At 33.9% G+C, this 18,479-nt stretch overlaps 2 protein-coding genes across 2 annotated transcripts; both read left to right on the forward strand.

The window, feature by feature from the left end:
* The first annotated feature begins 1,287 nt into the window (after window positions 1-1,287).
* LOC109807229 (putative F-box protein At5g38810) lies at window positions 1,288-2,460 on the forward strand. Its single transcript, XM_020369745.2, has one exon. It carries the CDS (start codon window positions 1,288-1,290, stop codon window positions 2,458-2,460), a length of 1,173 nt encoding a protein of 390 aa, XP_020225334.2.
* Window positions 2,461-13,255: 10,795 nt separating this feature from the next.
* Window positions 13,256-14,758, forward strand: LOC109808860 (SKP1-interacting partner 15). Its single transcript, XM_020372021.3, is given in 2 exon segments — window positions 13,256-13,566; window positions 13,568-14,758. Coding segments are annotated over 2 exon segments (1,131 nt in total). The 5' UTR covers window positions 13,256-13,410; the 3' UTR covers window positions 14,543-14,758.
* Window positions 14,759-18,479: the final 3,721 nt, after the last annotated feature.

Consider the following 18,479-nt stretch of genomic DNA (forward strand, 5'->3'; position numbering starts at 1 on the left):
TATTATTAAAGTTTATTTTGTCTCTATAATTTAATGATATTTGTCAAATTTTTTATTTTTAATTTTTTTTGAATGAAATGCAATAATATATTTTTATCCTTCTTAATTATAAGGTAGCAACTTTCTTTATTTACTTCTTTTGTTGAATGTTGTGTTTAAATAATTTTTGCTATCAGTTTTTAACTTTTTAAAATAGTTTAAGTTTTATCAAATGCAAATATTATTAAATAAGAAATTTGTTTATATATGTAATTATTTTTTCCTTATCTTCAAAATGTAATTAAATTATAAAAAAGTTTAATGTCATATTTGTAATAAGATTTGAGTAAATAAAAACATCTAATGAAATTATTTTAATAAAGAATATTTTTGTAAAAAATATTTATATAGGAATATGTTATTATTGTAACCAAACTTAAAAAAATTTAATTCGTGGAAATCTTATATAAATATTTCCAAGAACCTTTATGAGTTTCTAAACAGATTTTACCTATTTCCAAGAATCAAGATTCTCAAGATTCATGATTCTTAAGTATGAAAAAACTTTTCTCCAACCTAACGTCTCCTAAGAGTAAGTCTACTTTAACTTACTCCACTCAATAACTCATTTTTTTCTACATCAAATTTCAACAATGCAACTATATGATCAAAAGTTTTTAATGCATGGATCAAGTTTACAAATTTTTTTAAAAAAAATTAAAAATTATTTCATATTGTGTTTTATTAATTCAAATCAACATATAAAATGCTTTTATGATTATTCATCATTTTGAATTAATGAAATGGAGTATTAAATAGTTTTCAATTTTTTAAAAAAAATTTGCAAACTTGATCTATACATTAAGAATTTTTAATTTAATGGTTGAATCGTTAAAAAATGTAATGTAAAACATGAGTTATTGAGTAGAGTAAGTTTAAGTAGACACACTCTTGAAGTAAGTTGATCCCTCCTTAATGTTAATTGTAATGAATTCCAGCATTTATTTTTTCTAGACACTTTTTTCAATGTATCTTATTCTATCTCATAAAAGTCGTCATTCATTAATTTATTAAACTTTAAATTTATAATAGTTTTAAAAATTTTGAAGGAAAACGTAACGCATATTATAAAAATGGAGAAAAAAATAAAAAGTTAAATCATATTTAAATTGGGCTAAGATACGAGGATCGAGAAAAGCAAACCAAAACAAACCAACAATTACCTCCTTCTCCACTCCTCCTTCGTCAACAGTGTCTTGTAGATTAGTGTATCATTTGGTTTGTGTAGAGACATTAGAATCAACAAACATGGCTAATATCTCATTTGCCTTATCATTTCTGAACTGTTCTTCTTTGTTGAGTGATATAAACAATTTACAAGATGATATATTGGTAGAAATATTCTTTCGAATGCCATACAAATCCACTGTGAAATGCAAGTGTGTGTGCAAGCGTTGGTTGAAATTGCTTTCAATCCCTTATTTTCTGAAACAATTTGTGTCTCGCCAATACTCTCTTTCCAAGGCCATCTTCACCTTCATTTCACCTTGCCAACTCATGCTCACTTTCCCACCTCCAGATTTAGACTCCAATCCTCAAGCCCACAAGGCTCCTTTTTCACTAGATCAGATGCTCATAAAAGGGAATGTGTGTGGCTATTCCAACGGCTTATTTTTGTACTACAACAACAGATCCACATCAGGTAGGGGTTACTTTGTGTATGATCCACTCACCAAGGTATGCACCCACATAGCTCCCTTTCCTGACACAAATAAGAAAGAACGCATATATGCTATTGGCTTCCTTTCCATAACCTCAAATTCTACTCGTCGTTTTTTGGTGGTGATTGTGAATTCTTTTATAAAAAGCCTAGATAACTTTAGTATGGAGGTTTTCTTCTCGCATACTGGTATATGGAGACAAATGGTTGTGAGATGCATAAAGGGATTTACTTTTGCTCCTCATTGGAAGCTTGGTTTGGCACATAAAGGAAACCTTTATTTCATGGGCACAAAGGGTGTTTTTGTGATTGATCACCTTTTTGTGGTCAATTATACAATTGATTATCCTGAAGATGTTGATGCTATGAATATAGTGAGATCTGGATACCTGGGATGCTCTGGTGGGACTTTGAAGATTGCAGATATTAACAATGATAATAATTTGAGAGTGTGGGAATTGATACAGATAGAGAAGGACACCACCCCAAAAAGCTTTTACCCAACATGGCAATTGGTGCATAAGACAAACCTTTCCACACACCTCCCTGCTATGTTTTGTGCCAATTACTTCAAGCGTGTAGCAGGATTTCATCCCTATGATGGAGACATTGTGTATTTGCATTCTTATGCTAATGGGATTCTTGTTGCCAACCTAAGGACTAACAAGTTTGAGCATATTCCTGGTCATGACAAACTTGATATTAGTCCCTTCCAACTAGAGCTCCCACTCCCACCCCTGATTCCATCTGCAGACAATTAATGTTATTCTATAAGTAATTGAAAACTCCCACCTCAATTTGATGCTTAGCCTATTTTGATGTTTTGAACATGTTATTGTACTTTCTTAGAGACGAATGACTTATGTTATTATTGTTTTTCTTGCAGGGAGACTTGGAAAAACACATGCCTTATTGTTCAATCTTAATGGCTATGAGAAAATGTTTTCTTCCCAACCCAATTGTCACTTTCCAAACTTGTCTTGTGTTTTTTTCACCTTTTCCTAATTACTTTTTTTTATGTTTTCGTAGACATTTGTGTTTTTTTTTTGTTTTTAGGTTTTTGTAGTTTTAAAACTATTTTATACCAAAAGTTTCCATGTTCCCTAGAGAAAAACTCTCTTTGATCTATTTGACTATTCATCTATTGAAATTGAACCTTTTGCATTTTCATATAATTTTCTATCTCTTATCTCTTTTACTTACCTAACAACCTATGTATTCAATATTGAAGTCAAATATTATGTTGAAGAGTAAAAATACACCGCACATAAGATCCTAAACAATAGATTTCGTTTCATACATGACAATGGATACTTTTAAACAATGTATGAATGATCTTTATCAACATTGGATTTAAGAGTTTGATGAACTGTTTATGCTTGTTCAACAAAGACTCAAGTTCTTCCATATACAATAAGTTGTTGACGAAAAAAGGTAGAGGAGAAAGATGATGATGAAATTGAAAATGATAAGAAAAAGTGATATAAAAATCGAGAGGATGATATTAGATGACAACAAAAATGGATAGTCGAAGAGAAAAGGAAGAAAAAATAAAGATGCAAAAAAGAAGACCAAATGAAAAATATTGTGTTTACAAATTTTTATTTTAGATCGTGTAATTTTAATTGCTTTTATCTTATCTTTTTCAACTTCTTATTTTAAATTGTATAACTTTGATTATTTTTCATCTTATCATATTGCACAAACCAAAACATACCACCTTGATGTGAAAACAATATATTTGAATATATAATTTCAGTAATTAATTTGATTAAGTAGATGTTCCTATTATACCTACCGAATTCATTATTTTTCTCAATTATACATGTTATATAATGCACTAAAAATGTGCTTAAGAACAAATGTAATAACAAAGGATGTACACCCTAATATCAAACCCAAAGGGCTAAATGATTATTATAAGCTTTTAGATAGTATGGTTGTTTCGATAAGAAAAAATAATATGATAAAAATTGAAAAATAAGCAACGGTTGGTGGGAAAAAATCAACAAAAAATAAGCTTAAAATTGTGGTTTCTTTTACGCTCTTAAATTCCTTCATATCTATTTCTAATTTAACTCCTTAATAAACATCAATTACCAATATTTTCTTACAAATTTTTTTTGTCAATTATTGGTCATGAATTGAAATAGACCTCTATATGTTAATTAAAAGCATACAAGGAGCAATCAACTTCAAATACAAATTATGAATAATAAAGCAATCTAAGTGGCTAAATAAAATGATAATTTAAGTGAAATTAATCATTTAGGTCTCCAATCACAAAGTACACCATGACCTTAATAAAGAATTTAGCTACTCATGACAAGAAGGGAAACTAAATTTCTACAAAAGTATGTAGAGAAAAAGGGAGATAGTAACGAACCACTTTTTGTCTTGCCAAATGTATCTTATTTATTCAAGAACCTTCTCTACATCAAAGATGAAAGCATAAACTATGTCCATTATGGCTTTCTCTCAACTATTTATATTCCAACTCCAGAATCAAGGTGCAAGATGCTTAATCAATTATTGGACTAGCCCAGGCTCATCAAGGATTAAAAGAAATAAAAATTCATAACTTGATCACCCTTGATGAGGGTAAAAACCCATTGGATGATATATATTTTAAACAATGTTATGCATCACTACTGGATAAAGCTATCAATTAGTCAACTTGGCTTGACTCAAATTTCTTAGAGGTCATTTATTTTATGACTCGGCCTAGTTTGTTGGCCAATCAAGTTGAGCCAAATTGGGTCATTTTTCTATTTTTATTTAAGTTTAACAAAGAAAAGTAAAAATAATACAAAACCAAATACACCTTGTACGATTTAAGCCAAAATATTAGTGGCCTACTAGGTTGAGTCATATTATTTAGAAAATGTTCGTGTGTTGGTGCTACGTTGGGTTGGGTCAAACCATTTTTTACACCTCTAGTGTTGGGAAGGCATGTCCTAGAAGTGACATGTCAAGTGGACATGTCCTAAAAGTGACATGACAAGAAACCTATTTACCATTGTTGGGTAAGTGTGGCACTTCGTGAATCAAAACATGTTCCTTTGCTCATTTTCCACCCATTATTATGTTTATGGACCTTTTCTTTGAACATATTTTGCACTTTTTCTTACTTTATCCTTTTTGACTAGCATAAATTCCTTTTATAGTCATTTAACTACCTTCATAAACTAACATACTCAAAACAATCGTATAAATTTTGAATGAAAAGTTGAAAAATGTAATACCTTGTTACATTAGACACAATTCTTACTAACTATTTATTTGTTGTTGATATCAAAATAAAGTTAAATTTTTTGTGATTATTAAAATATGTTAATATCATAAAACATAAAGAACCATGATCTTCTTAAATATGAATTTAAAATCGTATGATTAACAATTATAGGTAAAATATATATTAACTATTCTCACTTATATAATGTAAAACTTATATTTACACCAAAGAAGTGCATAAATCCTAAATTATACACAAGCATATGTGAAACTATTCTTGAAGTATTGTATCTCACTATCAATCTTCACAATCTTCTTGATAACTAAAATGGTGAATAATCTCAATCATTGTGTTTGATCATTATCTTTGCTTATATCTATTAAGTACAAGCACAAAGGATAGAAACAAAGGAGTGAGAATTTAATGATCTCGACTTATGTACATACTAAGGGTAAGCAAGCATACTTACCCTTGACATTGATTTTGTTAAATACAAAGGCAACAATATTTACTTTTAGACACCCAATACTCTAAGGTTTAAAATAAAATTCATTATAGTTGTACTTACTTGACATTGACTCGATGTTGATCAATACTTTTTCCCTATTGAAAGTGATAGAAATGCATACGCATCCACCTGTAAAGTGATAACAATTTTGAATAGATATCAATATATCAATATCATAGAACACATCTGTAGTCCTTTAATTGGACGTTATCTCACAAATTTTGGAATGCTTGGTAGTTTTTGGGATTATTGAGCTTGGTTAGGTGGGGTTTCTTGTAACACCCCAAATTTTAGGACATTTATTTTTCTTTTCTTTCTAAATTTTATCTAAAAGGAATCTCAAAATTCATATATATATATATATATATATATATATATATATATATATATATATCATTATGATCTAAATTTTGAGTCCTACTTAATCATAATTTTTAATAATTATTTTGAGTCGGAGATCAAAAAATTATTAAAATGACTATTTTGCCCTTATTTTTCTATATGAAAGGGGATGACATGAGAAAAAGGTTTAGGAGACAATAAAATATTCTTCTTAGCTTAGACACATGTCAATATATTAAAATATAATTTTGTAAATTTTTCTTGAATTTTTAAAAAATTTTGGAAAAATTATCAAAATGCCTATACTTGTGTACTAAGGCTAACTAGTATCAGTTTAGCCTTTAAATCTTATAAAAGTAGCAATATTAGATTATCTTTAGATGAAATATACAAAAATATTTTTTTTATAAAAAGTGAGTTTTTTTTTTTGTGAAATGAAGGGTTAAAAGAAACCCCACAAAATCAATTAAAAACCACGAGGGAACAAAGTATGAACAATATTAGCTTTTACAAACGAAGAAAAGAAAGGTCTAACATTATCAAATACACAAATATTATCTTCTAGAGACAATCCATAATTGACCATCTTATCAACTACTTGATTAGCTTCATGAAACACATGAGACCAAATTAATCCTCCACCTACCAAGTTGAAGTAATGTTGATGGAAAACCTTAAGAAGTGATCAAATGCTTTGGCTTCTCTTTCAAGTTCCTTCTTAGACCTTTGGCTTCTTGACACTTTTCAAGCTTCTCCAAGGTCTCTAATGGAGGTATAGACCTCTGGTTTCACCTTAGGTGGTGAAGAACTCCCTTCAGGTGGTGCTACTCCTAAGAAGAAGATAAATCACTTCAACTATCACCACACTCTTTAGGAAGAGGATAAGATAATTAATTGGAACCAAATCAAAGAAAATTTGAGCCTTTAGGGAGAGAGAATTCATAGAAATAACTCGACAATTCTCATAAAATGCATCCAAAAAGTGAAGTTTACAAGTGAAACAACTTATATATAGTAGTGGTGGAGTAGCTTCTAGAGCAAGTTAGACAAGGTAGAGATAAAGTAGGAACACTTAGATCTAGATTAGCCAATCCTAGAGTGTCAAGTGTCACATTGTCTCCTAAGAAGACAAGGAAGAGAGACCTAGATCTAGAAGCGCCAATCAAGAGGTGCCAAGTGTCACCTTGTCTCCTTGGCTAACAAGAGCCAAGTTTGTTGGAGAAGCTAAGTGAATTTCGGCTAAGATAGATGCTAGGCGGCCAAGGTTGTTTCCTTCCATCTAAACCAATCCAAAAACCTTGAAATTAGTTTAGCTAGGTTCACCAAATGATGGTGAAACCTAGCTAAATAAATTCCTTGGATTAAATAGAAGAAAACAAGCCTAATATGAAAGTTTTGTCCTAGGCCCACTAAAGGCCCAATTACTAGTTTTACCTACACCCTTACTATTTGGTACCCCACTACTCATACTAAAAATATGAAAAAATCCTAAGGGTATGACCTACAAAGAAAGATAAAAGTATCTTACAAATACAAAGACAAAAATACACCTATACAAATATTTATTATGTACAAAATATTATACAAGATATATACAATAAAGACTAAAGAACTAATAAGAGAAATCATACTCAATGCTCATATAAAGCATATGTCTCATAGGCACATGAAACTTAAAGTTGCACAAATAATTTACATTTAGACATCTAATCAACATATTATTCTAAATTACAATTCATTTGAGATTGTAATGTCAAGATTTTGGTGATCTTTGTTATTTTTTTTTTGCTAAGCAAAATTGAATTAAATAAGAGGAATACAAGGGGTACTCCAACCCATATACACAACAGAACCAGAGTAAGTAGTGTACCTCTGACAACAGGAGGTGTTTAACGAAAACAACCCCATAATTACATACCTCCTAAAATCACTTTGCAAACATCATACAATAAAAGACCATTCACTAATAGGTGGAACAGCTAAACTATCAATCCAAAAAAAGATTATCAACTGCAAAGTGAAGCCAGTCAGCATTGTCAAAAGCATTGCCGCAACTAAGTCGGAATCACACACCCAGATAGCAATAATCACCAACAAAATCACTAAATAAAAATTAAGGCATACGGCAGGGGACTCAGCCCAAGAAGAAAATGAGTATGAAAAAGAATTATCTCTCGCTTTTAGCCATTTCCAAGTGCGCATTTTAACCAATTCAAGCACGTCTAAAGTAGATAGCACCTTGTCAGAAAAAATAAGAGCATTTCTTGCTAGCCAAATACTCCAGATTACAGTCAACCAGATCACAGCCCATCTATACCTCATTTTGGAAGGATAGAGAGGCAGCCCAAGAAATTGATCAAAATGAGCAGTGAAGCTATTTGACAGCACAGAAGTGAAGCCACACCATTCCAAGGAAAGCATCCAAACATGATATGCAAAATAGCACTCAAAGAATAGGTGTGAAGAAGTCTCCATCCTATATTGACACCATGCACAGGAACTATCCGAATTAATAAGAACATGTCGCTTAACAAGATTAAATTTTGAGGGGAATCTGTCTAACAATACCCTCCAGACAAAACAAGAGACCTTATGGGGCACTAAACGGCACCAGATAAACCTGTGTAATGGTATTTCAGCGAAGAGAGAATCATTGACAATAACATGATAAGATGACTTGACAGAATACTTGCCATCTGGATCAGCTTTCCATCTCCAAGAATCATGAGTATACTCTTGAACCTAAAAACCACGAAGATCAGAAACTAATAGATCTAACTGTTCCAATTCCCACTAAAATAAAGGCCTTCTCCACCTCCAATTCCACTCAACACCACCCCCTCTACCAAAGAACATGTCTGCCACGGTTGCCTCCGAGTTGATAGTAATAGAAAAAAGCCTACCATATCGGACACAAAAAGGAGTTGTCGTACACCAAGAATCCTTCCAAAAAGAGGTGTTTCGCCCATTACCCAAAACTCGTACACACATTGTAGAAAACCAATCCCAAGAGATACCATCACACATATCAATACTCCACAGATCTAGCCACCACCTGGACACACTACCCCTTCTACCTTCCAAAGTCAAGGATGGCACTCCATATAAAGATGTTAACACTTTATTCCACAACCTATCTCTCTCAACTAATAGTCTCCACCTCCACTTCCCTAATAGAGAAAAATTGAAAGCTCTCAAATCTCTCAAACCTAGTCCCTCATACTGTTTTTCTCGACACACATCAGCCCAAGAGACCCAAACTAATTTCCTATGTTCATCATCCCCTCCCCAGAGAAAATTTGAGAACAAAGATTCAAGATGAGAGATGATTCCTTTGGGAGCCTTGAAGAAGGAAAGAAAGTAGATCGGGATGGAGTGGAGCATAGATTTCAAGAGCACAAGCCTACCACCGAAGGACAACAATTTGCTCTTCCATTTTGATAACTTTTTTTCCACCTTCCGCACCACGGGCTGCCAGGTCGTCAAGTGAGCAGGATTAGCTCCAAGTGGTAATCCTAGATAAGAGCACGGGAAGGACCCAACTTTGCAATTTAGAAACTGAGCCAAAGACTGCAACCAAACCTGGTCAACGTTAACACCCAAGAGCTGACTTTTGAAGAAATTAACCTTGAGACCGGCTATTAACTCAAACAGCTGTAGAATAGCTTTAAAAGCCCAACCATTACTCAGAGTAGCATCGCCCACTAGGATAGTATCGTCAGCATATTGTAGATGTGATACCGGCACTGCATCCCCACCAACCATATAGCTTGTAAAGACACATTCTTGCACTGCTTTAGACATCAAAGAGGACAAACCTTCTGCAGCAATCAAATAAAGAAAAGGAGCCAGTGGGTCTCCTTGTCTCAACCCTCTACCAACTCCAAATTCACTAGATGGACTTCCATTCACAAGAACAGACACTCTAGCAATGGCTAAACACTCTGTTATCCACCTCCTCGACAAAATTGGAAACCTCATTTTTTCCATAACAAACAAAATAAACTCCCAATTGACAGAATCATAAGCCTTCTCAAAATCAACCTTCAACATCAAGCATTGTTTTTTCTTTCTTTTTGCCTCTTCTAGAATTTCGTTGGCAATCAATACACTATCAAGAATTAGCCGTCCTTTTAAAAATGTTGATTGACTCTCAGAAATAACTTTCCCAACGACTTTCTTCATTCTATTTTCCAATACTTTTGCTAACACCTTATACATACATCCAATTAAGGAAATAGGTCGGTATTCCTCCACTTTTTGAGGATTATCAGTTTTAGGCACAAGAACCACAAAAGAGCTATTGGATCCTTTAACTAATTTCCCATTAGCATGAAACTCATGTAAGAAGGCCAAAAAATCAGCTTTAATATCATCCCAAAAATCCTTGATAAAAGTGAAATTAAATCCATCAGGTCCTGGACTTTTGGATCCTTCACAATCCCACACTGCAATCTTAACTTCTTCATCAGAAAATGGCAAGATTAAGGTTGTAGCATCTTCGTCTGACAATGTTTTAAAGTTGGTACCTTGAAGTCGAGGTCTAGCATGCAAACACTCCCGAAAGTGCCCTTCAAAAAAGCCTTTGACTGCCTCTTTTATTGTCGAAGGCTCATTATACCTTTCATTGGCCACCTTCAAGCTTCGGATCTCATTTTTTAACCTTCTACGATTGATACAGGCATGGAAAAATTTTGAGTTAGCATCTCCTGCTTGCAACCAATTAAGACGCGACTTTTGAAACAACAGATTATCCTTAAGAGTCAATGATGCACACAACTGAGCTCTCCACTCCTTTCTTTGTACAACTTCATCTTCTTGTAGATTAGAATCTTCACTCTTAAGATCCAGCATGTTAACAATATTCCAAGCCTCATTTATTTTCCTGTCTAAACAACCAAATGTCTCTTGATTCCACCGACGCAATCTACATTTTAAGAGCTTGAGCTTCTCCTTTAGTACAAATGCGGCCCTCCCCTCCACGTTTAATTCCCTCCATTGGGACCTCACAAATACGGCGTACCTCGCATCACCCCTCCAGCAATCAAGAACTCTAAAAGGCTTTGGACCCCAATTGATATCTTCATTTTTCAACAAGATAGCACAATGATCTGACACACCTCTACTAAGGCCCCATTGTGTTGTATGTGGCCAATGAGACAACCAAGCATTTGAAATTAAGAATCTGTCTAATCTGCTCATACACTTTCCATCTATTTTGTACCATGTATATTTTCTCCCTACTAGCGGTAAATCCACCAACTCAGCCTCAGTAATAAATTCATCAAAGCACTTCATATCATCTTCTCTCCAGTAGGAACTCACCCCTCTCCTCTCCCCCTCAACCCTTACAACATTAAAATCACCTCCTACACACCATAAATCACCTCCACGACTCCTCATCACCTCCACTAGGCACCGCCACAGCTCTTTTTTCCTTTGCAGGTCGCAGGGAGCATATATGTTTACAAAAGAGCATTCAAGATTATTTTCCCCCCACAACGCTTTCACACCAATAAAATGATCCCCAGAAAAAGACTCAGTCATTATAAATTTGTCTTTCCGCCATAAAGAAAAAGACTCAGTCATTACAACTATAATTATAATTAAGGGGCATTTATTTATATATATATTTTTTACAATATCAAGTATCATAACTTAATCACAATTGCAAGATTTGATTATAAATACCCAACTTCAAAAATCATGTTTTTTTTTTTTTTTTTTCATTTTTACATGATTGAACCTAACCCAAGACTTATCCCTTAATCTTACCTAACCATAATACTTGATTCATCTAAGCCCGTTAATAACAGAAGATTACACTTGATCATATACAATAAAAGCTACATTTGCATTCTTGAACTTCACTTCAACAAACCTACCAATTAGCATTGTAACAATGTTTGAAAACTTCCTTCATTCTCTTGTCATTAAAATTAATCCTAGAAGTTATGCCTATATATTTACATCATACAATGATCATAGTTGGAAAGGAGATGACGTATTAGCATCACACAATGATCAACAATGCAATTGTTGTTGTGGTTAAACAAATATATAACTTCTTTGTTTATGTTTAAGCTATATGACGGATGACATTAGATTTTCCCCCCTTCAATTTTTGAATCTGAAAACTCCACATCTATTATAAAAAGAAATGACCAAGAAAACACAATTATATTTCACTTGGACCTTAAACTATATTGATGTTATTATATCATTGTAACATGATTATTAGACAAACATGAGTAATGCATGTCTTTTTGAAATTGTTATCACGCATATTGTTGCTTTTATAACAATTAATTAAGAAAAAAATATATGCTCCGATAGTAAATTTTTTAATGTTATTTAACCTTAAAATATTATGAATATTAAGTTTTGTTGACTTCGATAATAATTACTTATAATTTTTATTTTAATAATAATTATCTAAAAATTATATAAAAAAATTACTCTCTTCATCCTACTATAAGTATCATATAAGTAGAAAAATTAAGTATGAAAATAAGCGTCATTCAACTTTTCAAGTTTTGATGTTGCATTAATTATATCCTTTTCTTTGTATATCTAATAATATGTTTTAAAAAATTATCATTGTATTACATCATTTATAATAAATAAAATTAATAACAAGGTTATTCTTTATAAATTTATCATTGTATTGCATCATTTTCTTGGTATCTTATAACAAGAAACCTAGTACCACACTTATTATGTTATAAAAAGTATGTATCTCCTTTATTCGTTAGTGTGTAGTAAAATGTTATTTTTATTTATTTATTGTTTTCAAAGTTTAAAACCATATTAATTACTTTCTACTCATCTTATCTAATTTTTAATTAATTTATATATGGAGAACTAAAATATATTTATTAAAAAATAAAAATGAAAAATAATATAATAAAAAAATATTAAAATCATTTTATAAAAAAATAGAAAAATTTATTGTATTTATTAATTTGTGTATAACAACTTTAAATAAATGTGTATTGAAACCTAAAAATTTTGATTGGATAAAGTAAAAACAATATCTATTTCAATCTATTTTAATAAAAAAATCAGCACTAAAATCATTAAGAACTAAATCTAAGTGGATAAGTGTTAAGAACACAATTTCTAACATACTTCTTTTAACACACTCACTATTATTAGTTTCTTTTTTTCTTTTTAAATTTGAAAGAATTAATAAATAAAATGTCAGCCCTATTAAATATTTTGTTTTTCAATAAATTCAACTAATGAAAGAATATGTGTTTAAAAGAGTATAATAAAAATGTGTTGTTAACATTTCTCATCTAATAAAAAGTGTTAATAACATATTTTCTTCAACAAACTCACTTTTATCAATTAAAATTTATTAAAAATAATAAAATTAAGAGAGAAATAATTATTAATAAAAGGTGAGATCAACTAAATTCTTATATTTTTTTAATAAATTTAAACTTAATTAAAAAGAGGTAGAAGGGTATGAAGATGTTTGTTGTCATGTGGAGAGTGTGAGAAAGTGAGGTACATGGAGGAAGAAAAAGAGAGTTGAAGCAAGGTTGAGTTTCACTAACCTTGTAAAAGCATAGGCTTTTCCCCAATTCGGAGCTGAGGCATAATTTAGAGTTGAAGAAGATGGAGGAAGAGCCCCCGATCTACCGACTCCCCCACGACACCCTCCACCAGATCTTCTCCTCCCTCCCCCTCCGCCAGATCATCCTCTGCCGCTCCCTCTCCAAATTCTTCCTCCACCTCCTCTCCACCCCCTCCTTCCTCCACCTCCTCTCCACCACCCTCCCCCCCCCTCCGCCTCCTCGCCCTCCGCCACCGCCACCACCACCACCACCACCACTCCCCCCTCCCCCTCTTCGACCCCGACCACAACACCTGGCTCCACTTCCCCCTCGACTTCCTCCCCTTCCACTCCCCCCTCCCCGTCGCCTCCTCCCCGGGCCTCCTCTACCTCTGGGCCCAACCCCAACCCCAGGCCCAAGCCCAAGCCCAAGCCCAAGCCCATCCCACCAACACCAACACCAAATCCCTCCTCGCTTGCAACCCCCTCACCCGCACCTTCCGGCTCCTCCCCCACCTGGGCTCGGCCTGGTCGCGCCACGGCACCGTCCTGGTGGACTCAAACCAGCGCGTGATGGTCCTAACCGAACTAGCCGCTCTCTACTGCCAGCCACACTCAACAAAGTGGCTCAAATTCTCCTCCAACCTACCTTCGAAGCCTCGTAGCCCTCTCCTGATGAACGACTCCGCCTACGCCCTCTGCGACGTCGGCTCCCCCTGGCGCAGCCACTGGAAGCTCTACACGTGCCGCCTCGCCGCCGCCTCCGCCTCCCCCTGGCACCGCCTCGACCGCCCCCACTGGGGCGACGTCCTCGACGTCCTCCGCCGCCCCCGCCTCGTCCGCGGCCTCGGCAACCGCATCCTCATGGTCGGCGGCCTCAAGTCCTCCTTCGCCCTCAACGCCCCCTGCTCCACGCTCCTCGTCCTCCGCCTCGACCTCGACACGCTCCGCTGGGACGAGGCTGCGCGCATGCCGCACGACATGTTCAAGTGCTTCCGCGACTCCACCAAGTTCAAGGCCTTCGGCGCCGCCGACCGCGTCTGCTTCTCCGCCAAGCGCATCGGGAAGCTCGCGCTCTGGGACCGCCACGCCGCCGACGGCGTTGAGTGGCGCTGGATTGATAACCTCCCTGGGAATGGCGACGGGCTCTACCGCGGGTTCGTGTTCGAAGGGAGGCTCAATGCTGTGCCCTGACTCAGGATTTAGGGTTTATGCTTCGAAATTGGTAATAATGTGCTTAAGCTTAATTAATGTTGTTCCTGGTTTTTTTTTATCAATGTTGTTGTAATTGTATTGTACCATTTGTTTCTCAATGCAAATTTTGACTGATTTGTAGAATTTTGTTTCTGGAGTCTGCACACACCAATACTGGCTTCCTATATATGATGTTCTTATATGTTTTGTTGTTTCCTTCCTCAATCTTGGTAGATTTTGCTGTTATATACTTGTATTGGTGTCTTTTGTATTGAAAGTTGAAATGCTGGAACAGAATGACACCTCAATAGCTAGTCATTCTAGTAAACTATTTGTAATTTAAACAGAAGTGTGGGATAGTAAAGAATGCTTTAATTTAGTGAAGACTGGTAGAGTTATAGGGTCATTGTAGTTCCTATCACTTTAAGGGATTTAGTTTTTTATGTGGGTTTCTGCAGGAAAGTCTTGATGGGGTGGGACTCTGGTACTGATCCAGAGGTGGATGGTCATGAATAAGAAAAGGGTGAGTTTTGTGAAGGAAGGGTTGTATGGCTTGAACACAAAAGCCTAATTTTATGTAGGTTTTAGGAAGTTAGCATTGATCTGTGGTAAACAAGGAGAATCTTGCATTATTTGAATGACCAGTTAAGCACATTCCCTTCCAAGTTAACTGCAAACTTAATTTATCATTTCCTGATGGATTTTGAATGGCATGACCTTGGATGTGAGTCTTCTATTGGTTTATTCTTTGTTAGAATGATCTAATCATTGAAATAAAAGTTCAAGCCCTTTCAACCCCATGTTTTGCACCACTTATTCTGAAGTTATTGGCTAGCTCTACTATGGAATTAAATTAGATTGCTTGTTCATAGTTGAAAGCATGATTCTCCTATAGGCAATTTATGGCTCACTTCAATTTTTCGCATTTTGCAAAGACAATTACCTAAGGGAAAATGATTGCCCACAGTAATAACTCAATTATAAGTCTAGATATGTGCCATGAACAATTTTTCTTTCTAGCATTGGGCACCCAAGAGTTTTCAGCTCTCTTACACTAGAAGTTTGCATTTAAGAAACTGAGCCTGTTCCTCCATCTGTTAAATTTCAGCACGAGATTTGAAGTCTTGGCATAAGATATAAAAGAATCTGTGGAAGTTTGGTATGGATTTATAGAAAATTGATGTAGGAATCAATTTGGTCTTTGTGGTTACATGTTTCATATGTGTAATGTATATGAGATTGTTAATACGACAGAGATTAGCTGTTGTAATCATAATAAATTTTCTTTAACTTGATGCATTTCCCATTAAGTTTACTTCTTCAAACTTCAAAGCTGAAGTTGAATACAAAGAGTAAACAACATTTCTAGCAGTAGAAGTATGAATTTGATTTAGGATTTGTTTGAATAAATTTTTCCAAAAGTACTTCTAGGAGTTTTTTCATAAGCTAAATTAGCTTATGGATATAGCTAATTTGTAAAAGCTCTCTCATGTAGCTTTTCCAAAAAATTAGAAATTAGCTTGTGCATGAGTTAGTTTCAGTTTATGGAGAAATTTGTTTCATTTTTCCTTACTATTTTGTTCTCCCATAAGTGTTCCTAGAGGAGTTTACTCAAACAAGCCCTTAGCCTTTTTGAGAATCTGAATATAAGCTTTTATAATACGTGGAGAAATTTCAACTTTAGTTAGTCTTTAACATGTGGTCAAAAGATGTGCTTGAACATATCTTATAATGGACCTATTTGGATAAACTTCTCTTGAAGCATTTAAGGGAGAAATAAAATATGGAGGAAAATTGAAATAAGTTTCTGTATAAGTTAAAACTAGTTTATGTATAAGTTGATTTGTAATTTTTTGGAGAAACTATATGGAAAAAGTTTCTACAGATTAGTTTATGCATAAATTAGTTTTGATTTATAGAGAAACTTATTATATTTTTCTTTCCTAGAAGTGTTTTTGGAGAAGTTTATCCAAATAGATTCAATGTGTAACTGTTAGGCAAGGATTTTTTTCTTCATTCTGCTGCCCTGTCCTTATTTCTGCTTCCATATTGATAACCTTGCAATTTGTGACACAGAAACCTCTGTATCACTGTCTCTTTCTGCGAAGTTGTCTGAATAAATAAAAAAATGTCAAATTCTATCATATTGTACCTACAGTCGTACACCAAAGCAATTGTCCTCAAATTTATATCTAAATCCTTAGATGTGAACTTGTGACACTCTTATATTTATAATCCGGGCCTTTGACTGAAGGAATATCTGGAAAATATGTTATTATTTGTTACCACATTATTATTGGCCTAAAAGGAAAAATACCATCAAATGTTCAAGAACAGATATCTTTTTTATTTTATTTTATTTTATTTTAAATATTAAAAAAGGTGGACCGGAGATTACAATCATGCACCTAACAGTATGCAGGGGCCATAGATTGCACCACTGAGGCTGGCATAGAAAGGTTCTCCCCTTATCTCCTTGGCCTCATTCTTTGGTCTTACTTTATTGTTATCTTTGGGAATCACCGAGAAATATTTCTGGAGCAAACAGGAAAAAATAAAAAATAAAAATAAAGAAAAAGGAAGCTGTTTGTTTTTATATATAAAATAACATTTGCATTTCGTTCATTTTTTTTTTTTGGTTTCTTGTTCTGTTTTACTTTTAAATCCATAGAAATGGTATCTTAGTTAGTTCCAGCCTCTGGATAAATTAATTATGTATATCTTCTATGTTTACGATCTCAAAGGATGTATAATTCATAATAATTATATAATATGGAATATAGATAGTTAGGTAGAATAGTATTTGATGGTTACTAAATTATGTTGGGTCCTCCGCATCCAAACTGACGGGGTTGATGAGCTAAGATTCCTTAGAAGTTATGACTTCTTACCTCTGTCCCACCGAGATTGCTGGTGGGAACTTTAACTTAAATTCATTTCAGGCTTCAGAGTATGGAGAAAGCTGCTTTCTTTAGGTTTAGGTCACTGATTTTGTGGTTGTAAACAAGCTTCCAAGTTAGATCAGTTGTCAAGTGACATTTTTTTGGCAGCTTTCTTTAACAGCTTTACTCATATTGCTCAGGAGAATCTCCTTAACAAATCTAGCCTCCATGTCTGGATGCTTACTTGCTATTTGTTTCACATCTAGGATGCAGATTACTACCTTTCTTTCCAACTTTAGGGTCTATTTTGTAAGCCAGGTATATCCAACCAAGGATTTAAAAAATAAAGATTTAAAAGTATGTACTTCTTTGCACTACTGCTAGTGATATGTACCGTTATAAACACATTGAATAGTGAATATAAAGAACATCATTAAGGATTTTATAAAGAAAATTCTGCACATGAATTTTAAATAGAATCTGTATGTTTTCTTCTAATGAAATTAAAGTTCATTAGGAGATTTGCATTTACTGTATTGTATAATCATGATGGTATTTTCTATCCAAGAAAAAGGAATAGAATCATGATGTCTAACCTATGACTAATAGAAGTGAAGAATATCATGAAAGAGAATGTTTTTAATATAGTGAAGGAAAATTAGGGTTGTACAACGTGATGCGGAGTTTCTGTAGAATTTAAGCCGTTTGGGAAAAAGTAGGGCCAAATTGTTATATAATTGCTTATCTTGAAGACCGCAAAATAATTCGTAAGGAATTTCTTTGTATAATTTTGATGAACCACTGATTACACTTGGGAAAAATGCCAAGGCATCTTTTCTTAGATTGTGGATTGTGGACCTAATTTAACTCTATTAAATTTATTTATAAAGTGAGAGTTATTATTCTCTTATATCTTCTTTAATTATTTTACCTCTACTCGACATGAAACTTGAGTTTTTTCTAATGCCTTTTCACTCACAAACTCCTTTGGTCGTTTTTGAAACTATATTCTACTTCCATATCTAGAGAAGGAGCATTAATGCACAATGATAAAG

The sequence above is a fragment of the Cajanus cajan genome, chromosome 1 (assembly GCF_000230855.2).
Source record: "Cajanus cajan strain Asha chromosome 1, NIPB_CcT2T_4, whole genome shotgun sequence".
Taxonomy (NCBI): Eukaryota; Viridiplantae; Streptophyta; class Magnoliopsida; order Fabales; family Fabaceae; genus Cajanus; species Cajanus cajan.